The sequence below is a fragment of the Pongo abelii genome, chromosome 20, assembly GCF_028885655.2.
Source record: "Pongo abelii isolate AG06213 chromosome 20, NHGRI_mPonAbe1-v2.0_pri, whole genome shotgun sequence".
Lineage (NCBI taxonomy): Eukaryota > Metazoa > Chordata > Mammalia > Primates > Hominidae > Pongo > Pongo abelii.
In genome coordinates, this window is record NC_072005.2 from 53807708 (window position 1) to 53834518 (window position 26811).

The 26811-nt window shown below is 54.3% G+C and overlaps 1 protein-coding gene across 7 annotated transcripts in view; it reads left to right on the forward strand.

Annotated features, from left to right (window-relative positions):
- Nucleotides 1-26811, forward strand: part of BICRA (BRD4 interacting chromatin remodeling complex associated protein) — a 96021-nt gene that overhangs the window by 64364 nt on the left and 4846 nt on the right. For 4 of the 7 annotated variants that reach the window (XM_054540817.2, XM_063720170.1, XM_024237610.3 and 1 more), the window contains 9 exons: nt 1970-2015; nt 2120-2162; nt 4215-4280; nt 7710-9665; nt 10370-10546; nt 22552-23163; nt 23337-23517; nt 23803-23912; nt 24891-24952. In XM_054540817.2, the coding sequence (XP_054396792.2) occupies nt 1975-2015; nt 2120-2162; nt 4215-4280; nt 7710-9665; nt 10370-10546; nt 22552-23163; nt 23337-23517; nt 23803-23912; nt 24891-24952 (3248 nt within the window). In that variant the 5' untranslated portion in view covers nt 1970-1974. The remainder of the gene's footprint in view (nt 1-1969; nt 2016-2119; nt 2163-4214; nt 4281-7709; nt 9666-10369; nt 10547-22551; nt 23164-23336; nt 23518-23802; nt 23913-24890; nt 24953-26811) is intronic. The other 3 variants (XM_054540819.2, XM_054540820.2, XM_063720171.1) reach the window with 3 other exon arrangements.

Consider the following 26811-nt stretch of genomic DNA (forward strand, 5'->3'; position numbering starts at 1 on the left):
GGTAAGGGAACTACACGGTCCTGAGCTGTAAATTCCCACCATTCAGGGATCAGGTCTTCTTTTTCATTGTGTATTGTGTGTGTCATTGGGAGGAGAAGGGGGCAGAGGGTGCAGGAAGTAATGAAGGGATGAGTGGCTGGAAGGATGGGTCTGTGTGGGTATTTGGCAGAAGGGAAGGAGGGGTGTTTGGATGGAAGCTTGGAAGGATAGAGGGATGGGTAGGTAGATAGATGGAAGGATGGAGGTATGGGCAAGTAGATGGATGGAAGGATAGAGGGATGGGTAGGTAGATAGATGGAAGGATGGAGGGATGGGTAGGTAGATGGATAGAAAGATGAAGGGATGGGTGGGTAGATGGGTAGAAGGATGGAGGGATGGGTAGGTAGAAGGATGGAGGGATGGGTAGGTAGATGGATGGAAGGATGGAGGGATAGGTAAGTAGATGGAAGGATGGAGGGATGGGTAGCTAGATGGAAGGATGGAGGGATGAGTAGGTGGATGGATGGAAGGATGGGAGGGATGGGTAGGTAGATGGATGGAAGGATGGAGGATGGGTAGGTAGATGGGTGGAAGGATGGAGGGATGGGTAGGTAGATGGGTAGAAGGATGGAGGGATGGGTGGGTAGATGGATGGAAGGATGGAGGGATGGGTAAGTAGATGGATGGATGAAGGATGGGTAGGTAGATGGATGGAAGGATGGAGGATGGGTAGGTAGATGGATGGAAGGATGGAGGATGGGTAGGTAGATGGATGGAAGGATGGAGGATGGGTAGGTAGATGGATGGAAGGATGGAGGATGGGTAGGTAGATGGGTGGAAGGATGGAGGGATGGGTAGGTAGATGGATGGAAGGATGGAGGGAGGAAGAGACTGATGGCTGGAGGGAGGAAGGAGGAAGCTTTGGAGGGAGGGTTGGCTAGTTAAATGTTTCTGAGGGCTGATTGGATGTTTGGAGGGATGTTTGGGAAGATAAAGAAGTGGATGGATGGATGGACGGATGGAGGCAGGGAAGGGAGGGATGTTTTGGAGGGTTGGAGGAATATTTGGAGGGGTGTTTGAAGGGAGGGAAGGCTAGATGGATGGGAGGGTGGATGGGTAAATAAATACAGAGAACACCTACTTCCCCTGGTGTCAGATGGGACTAACGATCCCTTCCCTATGGGGGTGGAACAAGCTAACATTGCTGAAGTGCTCAGACAGTGCCTGGCACCTAGCGAGCACTCGACAAATGTTAGCCATCCTCATCCTCATCATTCAGACCATAGGGCTCAGCCTTGCCCCGGTGGCTTCTCTGACTCAGAGCGCCCCTCCTCATGAGCCCCTCTCCCTTGCTTCTGCCTCAGTTTCCCCACCACCCTCCCCTTCCTCAGGAACACACTGCAGACATCTTCAAGGGTCACCCAGAGCCTTGAGCCACAAAGCCCTTCTTGTCTACACTGGCTCCCTCACTCCTTCACCCGTTTATATGTAGGACAGATCCCCACCACACGCCCCATGTCTGGGGAGGCAGGACAGCAGGGTGGTGAAGAGCAGGGCTCAGGAGCCAGGCTTCCTAGGTTCCAGGCCTGGCTCTGCTGCCTGCTTGCTGGGAGACGGAGGATGACCCTCCTGGTGCCTCCAGTTCTCCTCTGCAAAGTACGGGCCGTGGGGCCCCTCCTGGGATTCCCTGAGGATTAGCTTAGTGTGTGTGAGGCATAGTCAGGACTCACTTAGTCTCGGTTGATATCATCATCATCATCATCAGGTGCTGGGAGAGTTGGAGTGGGAGGAAAAGGACCCTGTCCCTGGTCAGGGCTTTCTGGCTGGGAGGGCACCTGGGGGTATTCCTTGTCCCCATCTATCCCCATGGACTCAAGGGAACAGAAACTCTGACCCCCTCCAGGGGGCTCCCCTGAAGGGAGGGGGCCAGGCAAGCTGCCAAAATCTAACCTTGTCTCCCTCGCCCTCTTCCTGACCCCACCCCATCCAGTGGCGATGGATGATGAGGATGGGAGATGCTTACTAGACGTGATTTGGTGAGTAACGGGCTCCCCACCCCCTGCCCTCTGTCTCAACCCCCTCCCCTCCCTCCCCTCCCCAGCTCCTTACCTCCTCAGCGTCTCTTCCTCTTCTCTTCCAGTGACCCACAGGCCCTCAATGACTTCTTGCATGGATCCGAGAAGGTAAGCATGGGCACAGGGAGAGGCATTCCCTGCGTGGGGGGCTGTATAATCGGGAGTGAGGGACAGGGAGAGACGTGTCCCCTTGATGAGGTAGCCATCTGCCTTGTGGCTTCTAACGCCAGGCACTGGAGTTACAGCCATAAGCAAAACTCATGGTAAATCCCTGCCCTCCTGCCATGGACACCTCCTTGGTAAACAAAGAAACCAGTCACTAATAAAGGTAATGGTGAAAAGTACCATGTAGAGTATGATAAAAAATAATAATGTCATTTGCACAATGAAAGAGGTTTAAAAGAAAATAAATGAGTCCCAGGGGCTCCGTTAGATAATGTGATCAGAAAGGGTCACACAAGGGAGGTAACATTGAAGCTGAGACCTGGAGGATCACAGGGAGGTGGCCAGGCCTGGTGCTTCTGGCAGGGGGAAGAGCAAGTTCAAAGGTGGGAGAGAGCTTGGCATGGTTGAGGAACAAGAAGGAGGCTGATGGGGCCAAACTGAAGGGGCAACTAGTAGGAGGTGAGACTGTGGGAGGTAAAAGTCACCAGGTTATGTAGGCCTGGAAGCCTGATAGAGGAGTTGTTATTTTTATTCTGAATGTGACAGGCAGCTCTGATGGGCTCTTAAACAGGAGAATGCCATATTTGATTTGCTCCCCAGAGAACGGAACAAAATGGGGAAAAGTAGAAGTCTGTTGAGCTCTGAGTAGCTGTATTAGTATCTATGGCTGTGTAATAGATTATCCCAGCATGCAGTGCCTTCAACAATTGTTAGAGCTCTTGCAGTGTCTGAGGGTCAGGAATCTGGGAGCAGCCTAGCTGAGTGGTTCAGGTTCAGGGACTCTCATGAGGTTGCAGTCAAGCTGTGGGCTGGGGCTGCAGTCATCTGAAGGCTGGCAGATGTGCTTTTACCAGGACTCATTCCTGTGGCTGTTGGCAGGAGGCCTCAGTTCCTCACCACGGGGGCCTCTCCATAGTGCTGCTTGAGTGTCTTCACAGCATGGCAGCTGGCTTCCCCCAGAACAAGTGATCCGAGAGAGAACACAGGAGGAACCCACAGTACCCTTAATGACCCAGTCTCCAAAGTCCCACGCCCTTCCTCCCATCACACTGTATTCACTAGAAGGTAATCAGTCAGTCCAGCCAGCACTCAGAGGGAGGAGAATTGAGCTCCACCTCTTGAAGGGAGACGTATCAAATAATTTGTAGAGTAGAGGCATGAGGCATGGTGCAGGCAGTGGGGGAGGCATGCGGCACTGGATTTGGGATCTATCTGGGAGGTGGCATCAACTAGACTTGCTGGTGGACTCGATGTTGAGGGGGAGAGAGTGTCCACCATGTCTCCTGGATTTTGGCTTGAGCAACTGAGTGGATTCTGGTGCCATTTTCTGAGGTTGGGAATTTGGGGAAGATTCCAGAAGTCCAGGTGGTGCTGGTGGATGTACAAGTTGGGGTTCTGGAGAGATGTCCAGCTGGAACAAGAAATTAGGGAAGCCCCAGCCATGGACATACATTCACTGGGCACGTGTGTGGATGCCAGGGCCTGTTCTGGGCGCTAAGGATGGTGCTAGGCATTCGAGAAGGCCCTGCCCTCCCAGAGACGGCACCACATGGCTTGTCAGGTGCCCAGATGGTGGGCATGCCAGGCACTCAGGCTGCGTTGGGAAAGGAGTACTTAGTGAGAAGGGACAGGAGCTGTTGGACCACGAGTGACCACTCCTGAAGGCTGTGCTACTGGAGAGACTGGGGGCAGTGGCAGGGCGCAGCTTGGGCAGAGGCGTGAAGGCAGGATTCCGGAATTCAAGGCAGTCACGGCAGGATCGCTTTGCAGGCCAGGCTCGGGGACTCAGCGCTGGGGATGCCTTGGGTTTTAGGCAGGCACCCAAGCCCCTGCCTTTGGGGCCTCTTTTCGGAGGCGAGAGTTTCCCATACCCCCAGCCCTCTCCCATCCCAACCCTTGTCATTTTGTCCTGAGTGACGCTAAATTGGTTTCTGCTCCAGAGCATGGGCCTGCCCTGCTGACCTTTGACCTTGGATGGGGTGGGTCTTGTTGCAGCTTGACAGTGATGACCTCCTGGATAATCCCGGGGAGGCCCAAAGTGCCTTCTATGAAGGTCCTGGGGTAAGTGCTGTGGCTCCCGATCATTGCCTGAGCTGTTGGGGCTGCCAGTGGGAGGAGGGCCTGAAGCCAAGAGGGGAGGCTTGGGCTCATTTCCTGAGGGCTGTTGACAGGAGGAGGGCAGGGGTGGGCCACCCAGGGTGGCTGGACCACCCTGGCAGTGCAGGAAGGAGCAGAGCTGGGGAACCCTGTGGGGGGGCAACATGAACAAGGCTGATTGTGCTTTGCAGACCCCTCGGGGAAGAGGTGAGGGTCCCCGAGGCCTTGGGGCCCTGGAGCGGTTCATGCAGAGTGGTTCCGGGGAGCTGAAGGAGATGTGGGTTGTGGGGTTCACAGGGGCACTCTTTTGGAGAGCAGAGGGCTCGGGGAGGCCTGGGGTCCTGCCCAACTCAGCCATGGCAGGGTGTGACCTAGGGGAGGGGCCTCCTCACCTGCAGACTTCAGTCTTCACCTGGGCAGTGAATATGGGTGCTGAGCAAAGCCCAGAGTGGCCAATGCAGAGGACGTTTATTGAGCACCTACTGTGTGCCTGACTATGCCGGTCCCATGACTAAGTGCCAGTTGTCCACACCACAGTAGCCACCTCCTTCCTCCTTCTCCCTCTTCTGTTGCTGCTTTCCCTCCTTCACCTTTTCCTCCCCACACCTTCCTTCGGCCTCCCCACTCCCTGCCTCGCCTTCCTCCTTCCCCCTCCTCACCCTCCCCGCCTTCTCTCTTCATCATCAGAACACGCATTCACCAAACACTTATTATACGACCGGCCCTTCCTTGTCATCTTCATTTAGTTCTCACAGCTATAATATCATATTCCAAATAGCTTATCTTTCGTAATATAAATGATGAGGAAATGCAGTAATTATATAACGTTGGTCTATTTACAGGCCCAGTAACAGTGGTGATCCTGTTACTATTTTGTGATCACACTTCTTACCACGACCATCATTTTTGTATACCCTAAGATCCCTGGTCCGGTTCTAAACACTCTCCACACGTGACATCAGTGAATTTTCACAGGCATCCCAGGAGGCAGGTTGGTTGTGACCATCTGGCAGTTAAGAGCTCAGGGGGTCACAGTGGCTTGCCTGGTCCTCAGTTGGTTGGAGGCTGAGCCAGAGCCCTGTCTGCCTGCTACTCCCCGCCACTCACCAGTGGTTGACCCAGGCAGTCCCCTCATCTGTGAAATGAGGAAGGGAGCAGCACCCACCTCATGGGACTGTCACCATCAACAGCATGGAGAATCACAATAATAATGACAGTGATGATGATAGATGCTTCTCGAGCACCTGCCAGGGGCCGGGTGCTACCGTGAACCCTCCATGTGGATTTACTGAGAATCTTGGAAGCTGCAGATTTTGATGGGTTATCTGGTCAGTATTGGTGGAGATGGAAATCTGTATCATAAGTATTGTTTGTGAGGCTTTCCACACATATGCCTGCAGGTATTTTTCCATGCGTGTCCTGGGTTGCAGTCCAGGATAGCATGAAAAGCACTTAAAAAGCATTGAGGCTGGGCACGGTGGCTCGTGCCTGTAATCCCAGCACTTTGGGAGGCCGAGGTGGGCGGATCACCTGAGGTCGGGAGTTCGAGACCAGCCTGACCAACATGGAGAAACCCTGTCTCTACCACAAATACAAAATTAGCCAAGCATGGTGGCACATGCCTGTAATCCTGGCTACTTGGGAGGCTAAGGCAGGAGAATTGCTCGAACCCGTGGGCGGAGATTGTGGTGAGCCAAGATCGCGTCATTGCACTCCAGCCTGGGCAACAAGAGTGAAACTCTGTCTCAAAAAAAACCGAAAAAAACAAAAAGCATTGAACTCACAGTGCGGTTGGCACAGAAGCTCACAAATGGGAGCCACTGCTGATGTGAGCTTTACTCCACCAGAACTACGACTGCTTGTCAGAAACCTTTAGGGCCAGGTGTGTTTCAGAATTTCGAATTTCTCAAATTCTGGAAAAGTGGTGCCATATATGTGGTGTGTGTAATGTCACACGCTTGCCTTTCGGCGGCCAAACTTAGGAAGTCACATCATGTGGATAAATGGATCCCACCTAAAGTGCCATGTCGGTTCTGGTCAGGTTTTGCTGCGAACAGGGCTATGAAAACAGTCTCAGTTCTTAGAGCTTTTTGGGTTTTGTAATTACAGGTAAGTGTTGTGGGCCTGTATCACTATTTAAACAATAGTTGCTTGTTTTTATTTATTTTTGTTTTGTTTTGTTTTGAGATGGAGTCTCACTCTGTCACCCAGGCTGGAGTGCAGTGGTAGGATCTCAGCTCATTACAGCCTCTGACCTCCCGGGTTCAAGCCATTCTCCTGCCTCAGCCTCCCAAGTAGCTGGGACTGCAGGCATGTGCCACCACGCCTGGCTAATTTTCGTATTTTTAGTGGAGATGGTGTTTCACCACGTTGGTCAGGCTGGTCTCAAACTCCTAGGCTCAAGTGATCCGCCTGCCTCTCTCTGCCTCCCAAAGTGCTGGGATTACAGGTGTGAGCCACGGTGCCTAGTCTTTATTTTTGTTTTTTGAGTGTCCGCTGGTAGAGATTGGGGGACAGCACCCCCGTGGGCTTGGGCTGGATGGGCATGCGCGTGCGATGCAGGATCATGTTGGGCGCTGGGACCAGTGGTGACAAGCTGAGGCCTGGGGCCACCACCAGCGGCTGTCCCGAGGGTGCCCTGCTGGGTCTTACTCTTGTCACTTAGGCTGGAGTACAGTGACACAATCATAGCTCACCGTAGCCTGGAACTCCTGGGCTTAAGAGATCCTGTCACCTCAGGCTCCCAAAGTGCTAAGATTACAGGCGTGTGTCACTGTGGCCTTGAACAGTAGGGTTTTTTTATTACATTTTACTGATGGGTACAGATGGAGAAACTGAGGTCAGATCAAGCACGCCCTAGGTTACACAGCTAAGCCTTGGCAGAGCTGGGATTTGATCCTGGGTCCAGCCACTTGCAGGTGGAATGTTCTTTTTTCTTTTCTTTTCTTTTTTCTTCCTTTTTTTTTTTTCTTCTCAGACAAAGTCTTGCCCTGTCGCCCAGGCTGGAGTGTAGTGATGTGCTCGTAGCTCCACTATGCAGCCTCAAACTCCTGGGCTCGAGTGATCCTCTCACCTCAGCCTCCCAAGTAGCTAAGACCACAGGCACATGCTACCACCCCTGGCTACCACCCCTGGCTAATTTTTCTGTTTTAAAATTTTTTTCTCACTGCGTTGCCCAGGCTGGTCTCGAACTCTTCGGTTCAAGCCATCCATCCTCCTACCTCAGCCTCCCAAAGTGCTGAGATTACAAGCGTGAGCCACCATGCCAGGCGGGAATGTTCTTTCTTGAACGTGGCTGCCCTGTCACCTCGGCATTCTTTGCCGCAGCTGTGGCCTGAGCCTAGCCCCTTGCTAACCTCAGCTCTTTTCCTTCCCACCTTCCCTGGCCTGCAGCTCCATGTGCAAGAAGCTTCCGGCAACCACCTGAACCCAGAGCCCAACCAGCCGGCCCCCAGTGTGGACTTAGACTTCCTGGAAGATGACATCCTGGGCTCTCCTGCGACAGGGGGTGGCGGCGGGGGCGGTGGGGGCGCTGACCAGCCCTGTGACATCCTCCAGCAGAGCCTCCAAGAGGCCAACATCACGGAGCAGACGCTGGAGGCCGAGGCTGAGCTGGACCTGGGTCCCTTCCAGCTGCCCACCCTGCAGCCTGCGGATGGCGGGGCAGGCCCAACGGGCGCTGGAGGGGCGGCGGCCGTGGCTGCGGGGCCCCAAGCCCTCTTCCCAGGCAGCACCGACCTGCTGGGGCTGCAGGGCCCGCCCACCGTGCTGACCCACCAGGCCCTGGTGCCGCCCCAGGACGTGGTCAACAAGGCCCTGAGTGTCCAGCCCTTCCTGCAGCCTGTGGGCCTGGGCAACGTGACACTGCAGCCCATCCCGGGCCTCCAAGGCCTGCCCAATGGCAGCCCTGGGGGTGCCACGGCGGCCACGTTGGGCCTGGCGCCCATCCAGGTGGTGGGCCAGCCCGTCATGGCGCTCAACACGCCCACCTCCCAGCTCCTGGCCAAGCAGGTGCCCGTCAGCGGCTACCTGGCCTCGGCGGCTGGCCCCTCGGAGCCTGTGACGCTGGCGTCGGCCGGTGTCTCGCCACAGGGGGCTGGCCTGGTCATCCAGAAGAACCTCCCGGCCGCTGTGGCCACCACGCTCAATGGGAACTCTGTGTTCGGAGGCGCGGGGGCCGCCTCGGCTCCCACCGGAGCGCCCTCGGGACAGCCACTGGCGGTGGCCCCAGGCCTCGGCTCATCGCCACTGGTCCCGGCGCCCAACGTGATCCTGCATCGCACACCCACGCCCATCCAGCCCAAGCCCGCGGGGGTGCTGCCTCCCAAGCTCTACCAGCTGACGCCCAAGCCCTTCGCGCCCGCGGGCGCCACGCTCACCATCCAGGGCGAGCCGGGGGCGCTCCCGCAGCAGCCCAAGGCCCCACAGAACCTGACGTTCATGGCGGCGGGGAAGGCGGGCCAGAACGTGGTGCTGTCGGGCTTCCCCGCGCCTGCGCTGCAAGGGAACGTCTTCAAGCAGCCACCGGCCACCACCACCGGAGCGGCCCCGCCGCAGCCCCCCGGGGTCCTGAGCAAACCCATGAGCGTCCACCTCCTGAACCAAGGCAGCAGCATCGTCATCCCCGCCCAGCACATGCTGCCGGGCCAGAACCAGTTCCTACTGCCTGGCGCCCCCGCGGTCCAGCTCCCACAGCAACTCTCAGCCCTGCCGGCCAACGTGGGCGGGCAGATCCTGGCGGCCGCTGCCCCCCACACAGGTGGACAGCTCATCGCGAACCCCATCCTCACCAACCAGAACCTGGCGGGCCCACTGAGCCTGGGCCCCGTGTTGGCCCCCCACTCCGGGGCCCACAGCGCGCACATCCTCTCCGCCGCTCCCATCCAGGTGGGCCAGCCTGCGCTCTTCCAGATGCCCGTGTCGCTGGCGGCGGGCAGCCTGCCCACGCAGAGCCAGCCAGCGCCCGCTGGGCCGGCCGCCACCACCGTCCTCCAGGGGGTCACCCTGCCCCCCAGCGCCGTGGCCATGCTCAACACCCCCGACGGCCTGGTGCAGCCGGCCACCCCTGCCGCCGCCACCGGGGAGGCCGCGCCCGTCCTCACGGTGCAGCCTGCCCCCCAGGCGCCCCCCGCGGTCAGCACACCCCTGCCCCTGGGCCTCCAGCAGCCGCAGGCGCAGCAGCCCCCGCAGGCCCCCACCCCACAGGCCGCCGCCCCGCCTCAGGCCACCACCCCCCAGCCCAGCCCTGGCCTGGCGTCTAGCCCGGAGAAGATCGTCCTGGGGCAGCCGCCCTCTGCCACCCCCACGGCCATCCTCACTCAGGACTCCCTGCAGATGTTCCTGCCCCAGGTAAGCAGGGCGGGGCAAGGGAGCAGGTACCTGGAGGAGGCGGGTTTGGGAGGAAGAGGGGCCCTGGGGCGAGGCACCAAGATCCAAAAGTGGATGCCACTGTGGCAGCTGGGGGGGAAGGTCTCAGTCACGGCACAAGTGGCTCCTAAGTGGAGGCCCGAAGGGTAAGGGCCCTGGCTGAACTGGCAGGAAGATGGATTGGCAGGCTGGCTGACTTGACAGACGAGAGGCAGGACAACTGTTAGGCAGTGAGAGGGACTGGCGGACACACAGACAAAGAGAGGGACCAGCGAACAGACAGAGAAGGGTAGGCACTGGCTGGGCTGCTGACAGACAGGGAGAGAAGAGGGACCGGCAGGGAGAGGGACTAGCAGAGGGACAGAGAAGGGCAGGCACTGGCTGGCCTGCTGACAGACAAGGAGAGGAATCTCAGAGAGAAAGTGGACGAGACAGGGACAGAGGGACAGGCAGGTGGGGCAGGAGAGAGGCAGGGCAACGTGGAGCTGGCAGAGGGGCCGATGGGAGCTCAGAATGGAGCGGGCTGCCTGGGTTTCGGCCTCTGTGCCTGGCACCCCGCCTGCCGGGCTGCGCACTAGCCCGTTCTTTGGAGCCCTGGGAGCGTCAATAGGGGCAGGGGTCTCAGGTGGGGAGGTTCAGGGCCTGTGGGGGCGGCCTTCTGACCCTGTGCGGGCTGCCCGTTGCAGGAGAGGAGCCAGCAGCCCCTCTCCACAGAGGGCCCCCACCTTTCCGTGCCTGCCTCGGTCATAGTCAGCGCCCCGCCTCCCGCCCAAGACCCAGCCCCGGCCACCCCCGTCGCCAAAGGAGCTGGCCTCGGCCCTCAGGCCCCCGACAGCCGGACTTCCCCGGCTCCGGCCCCCCAGGTAGAGGGACCCCAGCAGCCTGTGTCCGCAGCACAGACCCAGCCTCGCCCCTCCTGCCCGCTCTCCCGCTCCTCGCTCTCCGCCCTGCCTGCGTCTCTGTCCTGCTGACTTGGAACACAGAGCTCTCCTTCACCCGCCAAGTGTTTCCCAAGTGTCTGCTAGTGATCGTGGATGCCTGAGACCAGGGCCGGCCCTGGGAGCCCACGCGCTGCAGGAATGCAAGACACACACGGAAGGAAATCTGTTCTTTCCTAAAATTATAATTTTCGAATCCGAATAAGTAATACATTCAGATAATTCACCTTTCAAAAGGCACAAAAAGATGCATAGTGGAAAGCCCTCTCTCCTGAACCGTGGCCTCCTGTTGTCCTCCCAGGGTGGTTTCTTGCATTTGTTATCTGGATAGGGAAACAGAATCAAATATGGATTCTTTTCCTTCAATGTTTACAAAAAGGGTAGCATCCTCTCCCTGCAGTATTGCATCTTTTATTATTTAAAAATTGATCTTGGAGACCATTCTTCATTCTCTCTCTCTTTTTTTTTTTTTTTTGAAATGGAGTCTCACTCTATCGCCCAGGCTGGAGTGCAGTGGCGCAATCTTGGCTCACTGCAACCTCCGCCTCCCATGTTTAAGTGATTCTCCTGCCTCTGCCTCCCGAGTAGCTGGGGTTACAGGTGCCCGCCACCATGCTGGGCTAATTTTTGTATTTTTAATAGAGACGGGGTTTCACCATGTTGCCCAGGCTGGTCTTGAACTCCAGACCTCAAGTGATCCGCCCGCCTCGGCCTCCCAAAGTGCTGGGATTACATGTGTAGGCCACTGTGCTGGCCCCATTCTTCATTCTCTTGTATGACTGCGTAGTATTCCACTATGTGCATGTACGGATATTTATTTAGCCAGTCTAAATTGTTGGTAGGTTTTTAGGTCACTTCTGATCTTTAGCTATTATGAACAAGGCTGCAAAGAATGCCTTTGTATGTATGTCATTTTGTAGTATAAGTTCTTCAAAAGGAATTTGCTGGCTCTAAAGGCATATGCATTTTTATCTCTGACAGACATTGCCAAATTGCCGCCTGTGGAGTGTAAATTAGTTTTACCTTTATCAGCAATATGTGGTTGTGCCTTTTCCCCCCCGCAACCTCACCGGTATGTTGAACTTGGCCAATCTAGATAGGTGAAAAATAGTATCTTGTTTTGTTTTCATTTGCATTTCTTTTATAGTGAATGAGGTCAGGCAGATTTTCATAAGAGTAAGAGCCATTTGTACTTTCTGTTCTATGAAACTGCTCATACCCTTTGCCATTGTAAAATCTGGGTTACTGTCATTTTGCTGTAGATTTGTAGAAACTCTTTACATATTAGGAAAATTCGCCTTTTGTCTTAAAGTAATAACCATTATGCTTATGAGTCATAAGCACATAACAGGTTAGGGAGGGCTACCGTCTTATTCTAGAGCAGTAAATGTGGTACTCATTCAAAAAGGACCAGTGGATAAGTAGGAAGAGGAGAGTGTGACAGTGACAAGGGCAGGATGGCAGAAGTCAGCACGGGCTTTGACCCTGAGCAGCCGTGGTTTCACTTGCACGCTCTCCCACTTACCATTTAACCTTCAGCAACCAGTTTTTCATTCCATCAGCAGGTGCTTAGGCAGGCTAAGGAAGCACTTAGGTGGAGTAAACGAGTTACTATATGCTTAGCACAAAGTAAGCACTTGATAAATGTTTGCTTTTATTATTATTATTATTATTATTATTATCTTGGGGGGGACAGAGTCTGACTCTGTCGCCTAGGCTGGAGTGCAGTGGCAAGATCTCAGCTCGCTGCAGCCTCCACCTCCCGGGTTCAAGTGATTGTCCTGCCTCAGCTTCTGAGTAACTGGGATTACAGGTGCGCACCACCACGTTTGGCTAATTTTCATATTTTTAGTAGAGATAGGGTATCACCATGTTGGCCAAGCTGGTCTCAAACTCCTGACCTCAGGTGAACCACCTGCCTCGGCCTCCCAAATTGCTGGGATTACAGGCACCCGCCACCATGCCTGGCTAATTTCTGTATTTTTAGTAGAGAGATGGGGTTTTGCCATGTTGGCTGGGCTGGTCTCAAACTACTGACCTCAGGTGATCCATCCGCCTCAGCCTCCCGAAGTGCTGGGATGACAGGTGTGAGCCACCGCGCCCGGCCTGGCACTCTCTCGTTGAAACCTCACAACCTCCAGGTAGGTGGTAGCATCTCATTTTGCAGGTGAGGAAACAGAGGCACAGGGAGAATAATTAGCTTGCCCAAGGTTGCACGCTGGCAAATGCTAGGGCCTAGATTAAAAACCCTGGGGGCTTATTGCTGGAAACACCTGAAGTCTTGAGAAAGCCAGACCTGGGTGTGAATCCAGCTCTGCTTAGTGGAGCTCTCTGAGGCATGGATTTTGCATCTAAAATGAGAATAAGGCCAGTGACCTGACATGATGGCACTGCACAGAGCCAGCACTCGTGAACAGACACTGTTAGCTGTTGCAGTAATGATGCTGTAGCTGAACTTATTTTTTTGGAAACAGGGTCTGGCTTGGTCGCCCAGGCTGGAGTACACTGGTGCAATATTGACTCCTACAACCTCCGCCTCCCATGCTTAAGTGATCCTCCCACCTCAGCCTCCGAAGTAGCTGGGACTACAGGCACATGCCACCACGCACAGCTAATTTTTGTGTGTGTGTGTGGGGGAGATATGGGGTCTCACTATGCTGCCCAGGCTGGTCTCGAACTCCTAGGCTCAGTAACCCTCCCACCTTGGCTTCTCACAGGGCTGGGATTACAGCGGTGAGCCACTGTGCCTGGCCGTGTGGATGACCTTTGAGAAGGAAGCTTAGTGCACACAGGCAGGTATGCGCACAGGCAGGTGTGCACACGAGCTGATTCTTAGTCACACACACAGGCGGGGAGGCACAAGGTAGGGCCCTCCGCAGTAGCTGTATCTGCAACAGTGCCCAGCACGACAGAAGGTGGTCAGTGAATGTTTGTTGGGTGAGCAAATGGATGGACAGATAGATGGCTGGATAGATGGCTGAATAGATGGACGGATGGATGGCATGGGTGGGTGTGTGACTGGGTGATTGGCCAAGTGTCCCCTGGTGGGGACAGAATCATCCAGATTGAGAACCGCTATCCTGTGGATATGCAGGAATGCATGGAATAGCAGTTCCCAATCTGGGTGATTCTTACTGTTAGTAAGAATAGTGGTTCCCTTACTGTCCGAACTCCAACCCCTGCACTCAGAAGGAACTCTGTGCTCTCTGTACCCAGATGGATTTGGCAGCCTCTGTGTGTGTGTGTGTGTGTGTGCGCGCACGCATGTGTGAGCATGTGTACATTTTCCCTTTGTGTTAACACAAACAGAAACACAAAGACTGTGTTTTGCATCTGGCTTTGCTTATTTAGCAACGCATCTTGGAGCACTGGCTTTCAGACCTTTTTTTTTTTCCTTGACCCACCACCTGGGATAAGAATTGGTTTTTTTTTTTTTGCTCTGTCACCCAGGCTGGAGTGCAGTGGCACGATCTCGGCTCACTGCAACCTTCACCTCCCGGGTTCAAGCGATTCTCCTTCCTCAGCCTCCCGAGTAGCTGGGACTACAGACGCACGCCACCGCATCTGGCTAATATTTGTATTTTTAGTAGAGACAGGGTTTCTCCATGTTGGCCAGGCTGGTCTCGAACTCCTTACCTCAGGTGATCTGTCCGCCTCGGCCTCCCAAAGTTCTGGGATTACAGGTGTGAGCCACCATGCCCGGCACAAGAATTTCATTTTATGTCACCACCCAGGACACGCATACATATATGTATTTGTATATATACACATATCACTGAAACAAAAGTTTCATGAAATATTAGCTGTATTACAATGTGTGATACACATCAATATTTTCTATTTTGTTTCCATTGTTTTTTCTGGGGTTGGGGGGAGGCATGGAGTCTCCCTCTGCTGTCCAGGCTGGAGTGCAGTGGCACTATCTCGGCTCACTGCAACCTTCACCTCCCAGGTTCAAGCGATTCTCCTGCCTCAGCTTCCCAAGTAGGTGGGATTACAGGAGTGCCCCAGCATGCCAAGCTGATTTTTGTATTTTTAGTTGAGACAAGGTGTCACCATGTTGCCCAGGGTGGTCTCGAACTCCTGACCTCAGGTGATCTGCCCACCTTGGCCTCCCAAAGTGCTGAGATTACAGGCGTGAGCCACCGCGCCCAGCCTCCACTGTTCTTTTTAAGTGCTGGTTCCAACCCCCTAAGATGACTTGAGCCATTACCAATGGTTACTATGTGTAGGGGTGTGTTTTTATTTTGGGAGGTTTTTTTGCAAACCTCCATCTGGGAAGATTGCTGTGATGTGGGAGTTAGGAAATAGGACTTGGCCACTTACAGGCCCTGTGACCTTCAGCAAGCTGCTTGCCTCTCTGTTGTACCACGGTGTCCTTGCCTGCAAAATCAGAATGATAGGAACAGCGGCTACTTTGTAGAGCTGTGAGGGTTAAATAAACTAATATCTGTAAATTAATAGATGTATATTAACATTAAAATGTTTTAGAACAGAGTTGGGCATGTTGAAAGAGCTATGAAGGGAAAGAAGCCAGGCAAGCTTTCTTTTTGCTCATTTGATTTTTATTCATTTATTTGTTTATTTTTCTGGGCAACTTCCTATAAAGAAGCAATAGTAAACATCTCAGGCTTTTGCGGGCCATGTGGTCTCTGTTATTATAGTGCAATAGCAGCCACAGACCGTATGTAAATGAATGAGCACGGGAGTGTTCCAATAAAACTTTATTTAAGGACACTGAAATTGGAATTTCATGTAATTTTTGCAAGTCACAAAATGATATTCTTATGATTTTTTTTCCTCAACTGTTTAAAAATGTAAAAACTGTTCTTAGCTTGTGGGCTATAGTTTGCCTCTTTCTTTTGATGTCTTTATTGTGTTTTGTGATATGGACATACCATGATTTCTTTATTCAGTCCCCTCTTCAGGAATACTTCAGGTGGTTTATTTGTCATTGTTAACAAATAAAACTCCTATAAGATATTCTTGGCTGAGCGTGGTGGCTCCCACCTGTAATCTCAGCACTTTGGGAGGCCAAGGCAGGAGATCACCTGAGGTCGGGAGTGTGAGACCAGCCTGGCCAACATGGTGAAGCACCATCTCTACTAAAAATACAAAAATGAGCCAGGTGTGATGGTGGGCACCTGTAATCCCAGCTACTTGGGAGGCTGAGGCAGGGGAATCCCTTGAACCTGGGAGGCAGAGGTTGTAGTGATCCTAGGGAGGGTTGTAGTGAGCTGAGATTGTGCCACTATACTCTAGCCTGGGCAGCAGACTGAGACTCTGCCTCAAAAAAAAAAAAAAAATCCTTGCACCCATCCTTTGCACACAGGTATGAAAGTACTTGTAGGGTAAATTTCTAGAAATAGAATTGCCAGATGCAGAGGATAAGCTTTCCAACCATTTTATGGAAAGTGCTAAACCTTTTTGAAAAGGTTCATGCCAGTGATAGCTTCACTTGGTCCTGCAGCTTTACCGATACACGAGATTAGCAGCTGGCCTGTTCTTTGCCAGGCTGGAAAGTGACACACCCCCTGTGCTTTTCTCTAATCATGTGTGAAGTTGAGCATCTTGCCGCCTCCACATGGGGCTCTTGAAATCTCTTGGAAGCTGGGCGTGGTGGCTCATGCCTGTAGTCCCAGCTACTCAGGAGGGAGGCTGAGGCAGGAGGATCACTTGATCCCAGGAGTTTGAGGTCAGCCTGAGCAACATAGCGAGATCTCATTTCTGAAGAAAGAAAGAAAGGGAAGGAAGAGAAGGAGGGAATCTCTTGATGGACAATCCACTCATATGTTAGTTTTTTTGCTTTGGGAAGCTAAGATGGGGGGAATCACTTGAGGCTAGCAGTTGAAGACCAAATAATAATAATAATTTTGTGCTCATTTAGAGAATGTAGAAAATACAGAAAAGAACAAAGAAGAAAAATAAGTCACATGTAATACCACTGTGTGCAAACAGTTGGTTAAAAAAAAAAAATTTCTGGCCAGGCACAGTGGCTCACGCCTGTAATCCCAGCACTTTGGGAAGCCGAGTTGGGTGGATCACGAGGTCAAGATATCAAGACCATCCTGGCCAACATGGTGAAACCCCGTCTCTACTAAAAATACAAAAATTAGCTGGGCATGGTGGTGTGCGCCTGTAATCCCAGCTACTCAGGAGGCTGAGGCAGGAGAATTGCTTGAACCTGGGAGGCGGAGGTTGCAGCGAGCCGAGATTGCGCCACTGCATTCCAGCCTGGGTGACAGAGCGAGACTCCGTCTCAAAAAAAAAAAAATAAATTTTTTTTTCTTTGTTTTGTTTTATTTTTTGTTTTTGAGACAGAGTCTCTCTCTCTCTCTCTCACCCAGGCTGGAGTGCAGTGGTGTGATCTTGGCTCATGGCAACCTCTGTCTCTGGGTTTGGAGCGATTCTCCTGCCTCAGCCTCCCAAGTAACTTGGATTACAGGCACATGCCACCATGCCCGGCTAATTTTTGTATTTTTAGAGAGACAAGGTTTCACCATATTGGCCAGGCTGGTCTTGAACTCCTGACCTCAAGTGATCCACCCGCCTTGGCCTCCCAAAGTGCTGGGATTACAGGCGTGAGCCATTATGCCAGGCCTAGCTTTGTTTTTTCTAAGATAAATATTGTAGAAGAAGTAATATTTTGGTATGGAGTTTCTGTTTAACCCCCCGACCCCAATTTTATTTAAAACATTTTTTAAATAAGGCATTTTATTCACATGGTATGATCATCAAAAAGTTTTTTCTTTTTCTTTTTCTTTCTTTTTTTTTTTTTTTTTTTTACAGACAGGGTCTTGCTCTGTTGCCCAGGCTGGTCTTGAACTCCTGGGCTCAAGCAGTCCTCCTGCCTTAGCCTCCCAGAGTGCTGGGATTACAGGTATGAGCCACTGAGCCTGGCCTAATTTATTTTTATTTATTTTTTTGAGACGGAGTCTCGCTCTGTTGCCCAGGCTGGAGTGCAGTGGCAAGATCTCAGCTCACTGCAATCCCCGCCTGCTGGGTTCAAGCAGTTCTCCCTGCCTCAGCCTCCGGAGTAGCTGGGATTACAGGTGCACACCACCCCGCCCGGCTAATTTCTGTATTTTTAGTAGAGACAGGGTTTCGCCATGTTGGTCAGGCTGGTCTTGAACTCCTGACCTCAGGTGATCCGCCTGCCCGGCCTCCCAAAGTACTGGCATTATAGGCGTGAGCCACCACGCCTGGCCACCTGGCCTAATTTTTGTATCCCTTTCCAGTTCTTCGTGTATATACAACCTAGTGCAAATATGGTTTACGTTTCTCTCCCATTTGTACCCAAAAAGGAGCTCATTATGTACTTACTGTGGCAGCAACAGAGAGTTTGCTTGTTTTCTGTTAGAGTCTTGAAGTATTCCTTTGTACAGAAGAGCCACAGTTCATTTCCCCAGGAAGTACCATATTGATGCACTTTAGACCACATCCAGATTTTGGCGTTCTACACGAAGCTGCAGAAAACAACTTGTTCACCTGTTTTGTTTTTGTTTTCGTTTTTGAGACAGAGTTTCGCTCTTTTTGCCCAGGCTAGAGTGCAATGGCATGATACTGGCTCACTGCAACCTCTGCCTCCCAGGTTCAAGCAATTCTCGGAGGCCGGGCGCAGTGGCTCACGCCTTTAATCCCTGCGCTTTGGGAGGCCGAGGCGGGCGGATCACGAGGTCAGGAGATCGAGACCATCCTGGCTAACACGGTGAAACTCCGTCTCTACTAAAAATACAAAATTAGCCGGGTGTGGTGGCGGGCACCTGTAGTCCCAGCTACTCGGGAGGCTGAGGCAGGAGAATGGCGCGAACCTGGGAGGCGGAGCTTGCAGTGAGCCGAGCTCGCGCCACTGCACTCCAGCCTGGGAGACAGAGCAAGACTCCGTCTCAAAAAAAAAAAAAAAGCAATTCTCCTGCTTCAGCCTCCCTAGTAGCTGGGATTACAGGCGCACGCCACCATGCCCAGCTAATTTTTGTATTTTTAATAGAGACGGGGTTTCACCATGTTGGCCAGGCTGGTCTCAAACTCCTGACCTCAGGTGATCTGCCCGCCTCAGCCTCCCAAAGTGCTGGGATTACAGGTGTGAGCCATCGCGCCCGGCCTACTTGTTCACCTGTTATTTCCCATGTGTGCAGGTCTGTTTACTTCCTGGAAGCCTGTTTGCTGGTAAAGCAAATGTGCATTTATAACTTGGATAGCTACTGCTGAATTGTGTTCCTCTGGAGTTGTAGCAAATTGTGCCAGTTGAGACCCCCAAGGGCAGTATATGCAAGCATCTTTACTAGACATAGGCTTTATTCCTAATGCGATGGGTGGTAAATGGTACCCTAGGGTGAAAAATAGTGCCCTGGGGTGCGTTTTGCTGTGCATTTCTCTTATTACAAGTGAGGTTGAGTAGCTCTGAAAATACTTAAGCCTTTTGTCTTTCCTTTTCCGTGCACTGTCTGATCATATCCTGTGCCCGCTTTTCACCAGTTGTAATTCTTAGTGATTTCTAGGGGCTCTCTATATATGAGAGAGACGAACTTTGTACTAGGAGTTGCAGATATTTTCCCCAGTAAGTCATTTGGCATGTGATTTAATTTGTGGTTCGTGTGTGTGTGTGTGTGTGCGCACTTTTGATGAGAATGAAATTAAATTTTTTAAATTTTTTGGTATCTTTAAGCTTTTTATGTTTAAATGACTTCAAACACAAAAAGTTTCAGGACTAGTACAGAGAGCTCATAGGAGTTCTTTACTCCTCAACTAGATGTATTAGTTATCTATTGCTATGCAGTAAATTACCCTCAAAACTTAGCAGCTTCAAACAGCAAGTATTCATGTGTCTCACACAGTTTCTAAGCATCAGGAATCTGAAAGCAGCTTAGCTAGGAGGTTCTAGCTCTGGATCTCCCATGAGGTTGTAGTCATCTGAAGGTCCCACTGATCTGGAGAACCTGCTCCCACGCTCACTTGTGTGGCTATTAGCAGGAGGCCTCAATTGCTTCCTCAGTGGGCCTCTCCAAAGGGCAGCACATGACACACAGCAGTTGGCTTCTCACAAAGTGAGTGACCCAATAGAAACAGAAAGAATGCTCAGGATGGGAGCCGCTGGCTTTTTATAACTAATCTTGGAAGTGTCATATAATCACTTCTGCCAAATTCTATTGGCCACAAAGACCAGCATGTGGGAGGGGACTGAACACAAGGAGGTGGATTGTTGGTGGCTGCCTCCCACATCTACCCATTGTCAGCCTTTTGCTGCATCTGCCTTGACCTTAGCGTTTTCATTCTGTGTACACTTTTTTCTGAATCAGTTGAGAGTAAGTTGCAACCATTATACCCCTTTGCCCCTTAATATTTTATTTTATTTATTTATGTATTTATTTATTTTTGAGTCTGAGTCTCACTCTATCGCCCAGTCTGGAGTGCAGTGGTACAATCTTGGCTCGCTGTAGCCCCTGCCTCCCAGGTTCAAGTGATTCTCTTGCCTCAGCCTCCTGAGTAGCTGGGATTACAGGCACACACCACCACGCCCTGCTAATTTTTGTGTTTTTAGTACAGATGGGATTTCACCATGTTGACCAGGCTGGTCTTGAACTCCTGGGCTCAAGTGATCCACCTGCCTTGGCCTCCCAAAGTGCTGGGATTGCAGGCGTGAGCCACTGCGGCCAGCCTACCCCTTAATATTTTAGTATAACATTTCAGCCCTGGAGAACAAGGACATTCTCTTACTTAACCATCATACTGCAAAGAAATAAAGCAGACAGCATTGACATGATACTGTTGTCAAATCCACTGTCCATAATCCAACTTTCCCAGGTGCCCAGGGATCCTGTAATGTTGTATTATTCTCCTATTCCCTGTGGCATCGGAGTGCCGCTGTGTGTGGGCCACCTCCCTGAGCCCTTGGAACCTGTTGAGTGGGCCAGTTCTCCTTTCCCCGACTCAGCGACGCACCTGCCATCAGCCATTTGAGTCATTTCTCCTTTTCCTCTATTGTAAATACTCCCAAAGTGGGCATCCCCATAGCAAGTACTTGAATATTCTTTTTTTTTTTTTTGAGACGGGGTTTCACTCTTGTTGCCCAGGCTGGAGTGCAGTGGCGCAATGCAATCTCAGTTCACTACAACCTCCGCCTCCCAGGTTCAAGCAATTCTCCAGCCTCAGTCTCCTGAGTAGCTGGGATTACAGGTGCATGCCACCATGCCCGGCTAATTATTTTTGTATTTTTAGTAGAGATGGAGTTTCATCATATTGATTAGGCTGGTCTCGAACTCCTGACCTCTGGTTATCTGCCCACCTCAGCCTCCCAAAGTGCTGGGATTACAGGCGTGAGCCACCACGCCCGGCTAAATATTCTTCATCACAGATTCCTGGAGGGGAATTTCCAGGTCAAAGTCATGACCCTTTCAAAGTCCCCAGACCAAGCTGCCTTCCAGGAGGCAGTCCCACCAGCCGTACACAGCGCCAAGGACTGTGCCTCTCATCTCTTCTTAGAGGTGGCAAACCTTTTGAATGTCTGGATTGATGACTGATTGATTGATTGATTGATTGGTTTGGTTCTTTAACTGTCAGAAGTTACTCAGGGCCCAGCTTGGAAGGGATGCTGGAAGGGCCCTGGGACTTAGAGGCCAAAGCTGGTGGTGAATCTGATGTCATGCCGAGAGGCCCGGCTCTGGAGTGTGGTGGTGCTGGCTGTCCTCGGGCAGATCTCCTGAGCCCTCTGAGCCTGAACTCAGTCAGCTTTGAGAAACGGCTGAGAAGTCACTGAGCAGTGTAAAGGCCTCAGTTCCGCCTTCCCTAGCCTGGAGAGTCTGGACCAGTTTTGGCGCCTTGGCCTCAGTTTCTTATCTGTGAAATGGGTCCAGTGTTACCACTGCCCTCAGGGCTAGGGAGAGATCACACAAATGGATGCGGGAGGCCGGCCATTTGTGTTAGATCAGCATGAGCTGTTGCTAGGATGCAGATTCTGTGACAGCAAGTGTCACGGTGCCAGCCCAGTGTTGGGTACATAGCTGGTGTCCACTGGTTACACAGTGGCTGCTCTGGTTATGATTCTTTGGGAGGAGGGTCCAGAAGGGCAAGGCGCTCCATCTGAGACATGCTTTAGGCGAGGTGGCTGTGTGCGTGTGACAGAACTAGCACCAGATCGCTTGTGCTTGCAGACACAGGCTTCATCAGAGTCTGGTACGTCGTGCACACGCACGCACGCTTGTACCTGCAAGCTCACATGGTGCCCAGGTAGGCCTGCAGCCATGGCCACACAGGCACACAGAGGCAGGTGCCCAGGACACTTAGAAGGGGGTCCAGGTCTTCCCATGCCCGCATCCAGAGGTCCACACGTGACTGTGAACCCAGGCCTGTCCCTGTGTGGCCATCCGTATCCTCAGCAGCTCCCGTGCCGTGGCCATCAGCCTCTAGCCATGGTACACAGCATCATGCTGGTGTCTCTTTGCCTTGACTTGGCTGGATGGGCTGGTGGGGGCTGGCGGCTGGGACGCTGCCCTGCCCGCCCTCCTTCCCCGCTGCTGTGCTCGCCGCCCGGCCCTCCTGCCTCCTGCTGGGCAGCAGGTGTGGTGCCCCTGCTGCCACTGCCACCACTGCCTCTGCTTCCTCCGCTGCTGCCACCCTAACCCTGCAGGGCTCGCCTTTGTCCGGGGAACTGCGAGGGGTAGGGGGAATGGGGCAGAAGCGGGGTTGAGATCAGAGGCCAGAGAAATGTGGAGGAGCTGGGGTGGGGGACAGAGGTCGAGGGCAGGTGGAGGGGGCGCCATGGGGAATGAGAGACGAGGGAAGGGCAGCCGTGGTGGGCTCCCCTCTCAGGATGGGGGTGGGCTAGGAAGGGGGCTTCTGGTGGGGATGGCCGGGCACCCCAGTGTCTTGGGGCAACAGGAGCTACGGTTGGTTCTGACCCCCGCCCCTCCCCTCTCCCTCCCTCCCCTGCCCAGATCCCGGCAGCGGCTCCGCTGAAGGGCCCAGGCCCCTCTTCGTCCCCGTCACTACCTCACCAGGCCCCTCTGGGGGACAGCCCCCACCTGCCCTCCCCACACCCCACCCGGCCCCCTTCCCGCCCACCCTCCCGGCCCCAGAGCGTGTCCCGCCCTCCCTCAGAGCCCGCCTTGCACCCTTGCCCCCCACCCCAGGCCCCCCCAACTCTGCCTGGCATCTTTGTCATCCAAAACCAGCTGGGCGTTCCCCCGCCTGCCAGCAACCCGGCCCCTACTGCCCCAGGCCCGCCCCAGCCGCCTCTCCGCCCCCCATCCCAGCCGCCTGAGGGACCGCTGCCCCCAGCCCCCCACCTCCCTCCATCCTCCACCTCCTCCGCTGTGGCCTCCTCCTCTGAGACGTCCTCCAGGTTGCCAGCCCCTACGCCATCCGACTTCCAGCTCCAGTTCCCACCCAGCCAGGGGCCCCACAAGTCTCCCACCCCCCCTCCAACCCTCCACCTGGTCCCCGAGCCGGCAGCACCCCCCCCACCGCCTCCTCGGACCTTCCAGATGGTGACCACCCCCTTCCCAGCGCTGCCCCAGCCGAAGGCTCTTCTCGAGAGATTTCACCAGGTAACGGGAGGCAGGGACTGCCCGTCCCATCAGCCCCATCCCATCCCACCCCCTCAGTCTGATGGGAGCCCCTCCGCCTTACTGCTCTGTGTTCCTCCCCAGCCCTGCTGCGTCTGGACACCCCTACTCCTAGCCTGTGTTCCCCACCCCTCATCCACCTGTCCCCTCCTCAGGTGCCGTCCGGAATCATCCTCCAGAACAAGGCTGGGGGGGCCCCTGCCGCCCCGCAGACCTCCACCAGCCTGGGGCCCCTTACCAGCCCCACTGCTTCTGTGCTGGTCAGTGGGCAGGCCCCATCCGGGACCCCCACCGCCCCCAGCCACGCCCCCGCCCCGGCGCCCATGGCCACCACAGGTAGGGGAGAGGTCGCCTACGTGCCCAGGGAGATGGGGCCTGAAGATGGGTGGGCGGGGCTGAGAGTAGGGAGAATGGGCTGGGGCAGGGCTGTGGGACTCAGCACAGGGCATCAGCCAGAACTCAAGGGACCCGGGAAGGCCGGAGGTGGCAGAGCTGGCCCCAGATTTGAAGGGCCGGAGGGCCAGGAGGAGAGCGGTGGGGTACAGGGTGGGGCTCCCGTCTGAGGAGGGACCTTCATGCAGTGACCGCAGGCCCTGTCTCCCCCACCCCTCCCACCCCCAGGCCTGCCTCCTCTGCTTCCGGCCGAGAACAAGGCTTTTGCCAGCAACCTCCCGACCCTGAATGTGGCCAAGGCCGCTTCCTCCGGGCCAGGGAAGCCCTCCGGGCTGCAGGTAAGGGGCCCTCAGAGCAGGGGTCAGGACAGGACCAGGAGTCTTCGGGAACTGGGAACTGGGGCCGACAGGGGCAGGGAGACACAGGAAGACAGGGACAGGATGAAGCTGAGACCGTCAGGCAGCTGAGACACAACGAACAGCCGTGCAGGGACAGGAGGGGCAGAATGACACCCAGATGGGCAGCCAGGGATGAGGGAGAAACACGGAGACGGTGGGACGGAGATGGCACCAAGACGACTGGCAACAGCGTGAGGGACTGTGACTGGCGAAAGAGCAGGTGATATGGACACAGGACAGGAAGGACAGGGCTGAGACGACAAGATGGGAGCTCAGGACAGGAAAGGCGGGTTTAGATGAGACAAACCGGAGATGGAGCAGATCAGGGACCGAGAATGAAAGGCTGAGAGGGTGGGGACAGCTGAGTTCGAGGCCACCTGTAGATGTAAGATGTGGGGGAGACAGAACACAAGGAGAGGAGCAGGTGGGAGGACCAGGACCCAAGAGGCCGGGAGAGGCTCAGAGATGGAGATGCCGGAACGAAGGCCAGACGCTGAGGACAAGAGGGGAAGCCAGGAAGCGGGGAGGCGGGGGAGTGAAACGACAGGAGCCACACTGGGAGAGAGACTGTGCGAGGCAGGGGCACTGGGTGCTGGGCTGTGACGTGGGAAGCAGGCATCTGGCAGAGGAGGGAGGTCACACAGAGGCAGCCCTGGGCAAGGGGACGGAGGGGACCCGGGTGGAGGACGCCCAGGGCTCCAGCCTGCCTGTCACCCTCTCCGTCCACTCCCCAGCCCAGCCCAGGTCTTCCTCTGGGGTTCATTGTGATGGGCAGGGGATCCTGCAGCTGGGGCCAGGCCCCGACCCGGGTGAGACACCGGTCCCCTGTCCCGTCTTTATCCCAGGCTGGAGGGGAAGCGGGTCGGGGAGGGAAGGCTTCTGGAGGCAAAGGCCTCTCACTCGCCTTTCTTCTCCCAGTATGAGAGCAAGCTGAGTGGCCTGAAGAAGCCCCCCACGCTCCAGCCCAGCAAGGAAGCCTGGTGAGTCCACACCCCATCCTTGCACGCCTGCCTTGTACCTTCCAGAGACCTGGGGGAGCACGGGGCCACCCTCCAGAAGCAGAGTTGGGCAGGCCCAAGTGCCAAGCCCAGCTCCACCTCTTGGTAGCAATGTAGTTCCCTCATAGACCCTCAGTTTCCCCCTCTGGAAAATGGGGTGGTAATGGGGGTGACCAGAGAGTGGTGGAGGGAGGGTGGGCTGTGGCTCCGCCAGGCTGGGGCTCAGGAGGGTGGCAGTTCAGTCCGTCCTGGTTGTTGCTGAGCCCGCGACGTCTCCCACACGGCTGGGCAGCGTCGGTGCTGAGCCCCACTGGGTGGGTGAAGTGATGGGTGGGGGAAGTGAGTGGGTGGACATGGCTGTTGGGAGGATGATGGGAGGTGTTTGGGGATGGATGGATGGGAGTCTGGGTGGATGGATGGGTAAATGCTGGATGCCTGCCTGCCCTCTCTCCTGCCCTCCTTCCGCCAGCAGAGTTTTTTGTTTTGTTTTAGGGGGTTTCTTTGAGCCAGAGTCTCACTCTGTCACCTAGGCTAGAGTGCAATGGCACAATATTGGCTCGCTGCAACCTCCGCCTCCCCGGTTCATGTGATTCTTCTGCCCCAGCCTCCCAAGTAGCTGTGACCACAGGTGTCTGCCACCATGCCCGGCTAATTTTTGTATTTTTAGTAGAAACGGGGTTTCACCATGTTGGCCTCAAGTGATCCACCTGACTCGGCCTCCCAAGGTGCTGGGATTACAGGTGTGAACCACCACACCCAGCCCACCATGAGTGTTTTTTAAAAACATATAAGTCCGGGGGGCGGAGGTTGCAGTGAGCCGAGATTGCGCCACTGCACTCCAGCCTGGGCGACAGAGCAAGACTCCGTCCCCCCACCAAAAAAAAAAAAATTTTTTTTTACGTATATTGTGGAGACAAGGTCTTACTATGTTGCCCAGGCTGGTTGGTTTTGTTTTTGTTTTGTGTTGTTTTTGGAGACGAAGTCTCATTCTGTCACCCAGGCTGGAGTGCAGTGGTACAATCTCGGCTTACTGCAATCTCCGTCTCCTGGGTTCAAGTGATTCTCCTACCTCAGTCTCTCGAGTAGCTGGGATTACAGGTGCGTGCCACCACAGTTGCTTAATTTTTGTATTTTTAGTAGAGACGGGGTTTCATTATGTTGGTCAGTCTGGTCTTGAACTTCTGACCTCAGGTGATCTGCCCATCTTGGCCTCCCAAAGTGCTGGGAGTACAAGTTTGAGCCACCATGCCCGGCCTAGGTTGGTCTGAAACTCCTAGTCTCAAGTGATCCTCCCACCTCAGTCTCCTGAGTAGCTGGGACTACAGGCACGTGCCAACACACTCGGCTAATTTTTTTATAATTTTTGTAGAGACAGGGTCTTGCTGTGTTGCCCGGGCTGGTCTTGAACTCCTGGGCTCAGACAATCCTGCGTTGGCCCCGCAAAGCGCTGGGATTGCAAGTGTGAGCCTCTGCGCCTGGCCTAGGAGTGTGAATTAAGTCCCCACTCAGTGCCCAGGCCTGAGCCCCATGTTGGGAACACAGGAGTGACACAAATTCCCTGCCCCCACAGTGCAGAGAGGCTGCTGGTTTTTAGCCAAGGGTGGAGTTGGGCCTGCCTGGTGGGGGAGACAGTCACACGGCCAACAGACAAAACCCACTGTAACATGGGCTACAAAAGCGCCCCGTGAGAAGACAGGATCCAGCCTCCCTCCCTTCTTCCCGAAGGCTGCACTTAGGAGGACGCAGGGTGGAGCCACACTGGCCCCAGGTGGCAGGAGGCAGAATAGCAGCTTCCAGGCTGTGGCCTCACTCCCGCTCTGCTCTTCCTCCCTTATGTGCTT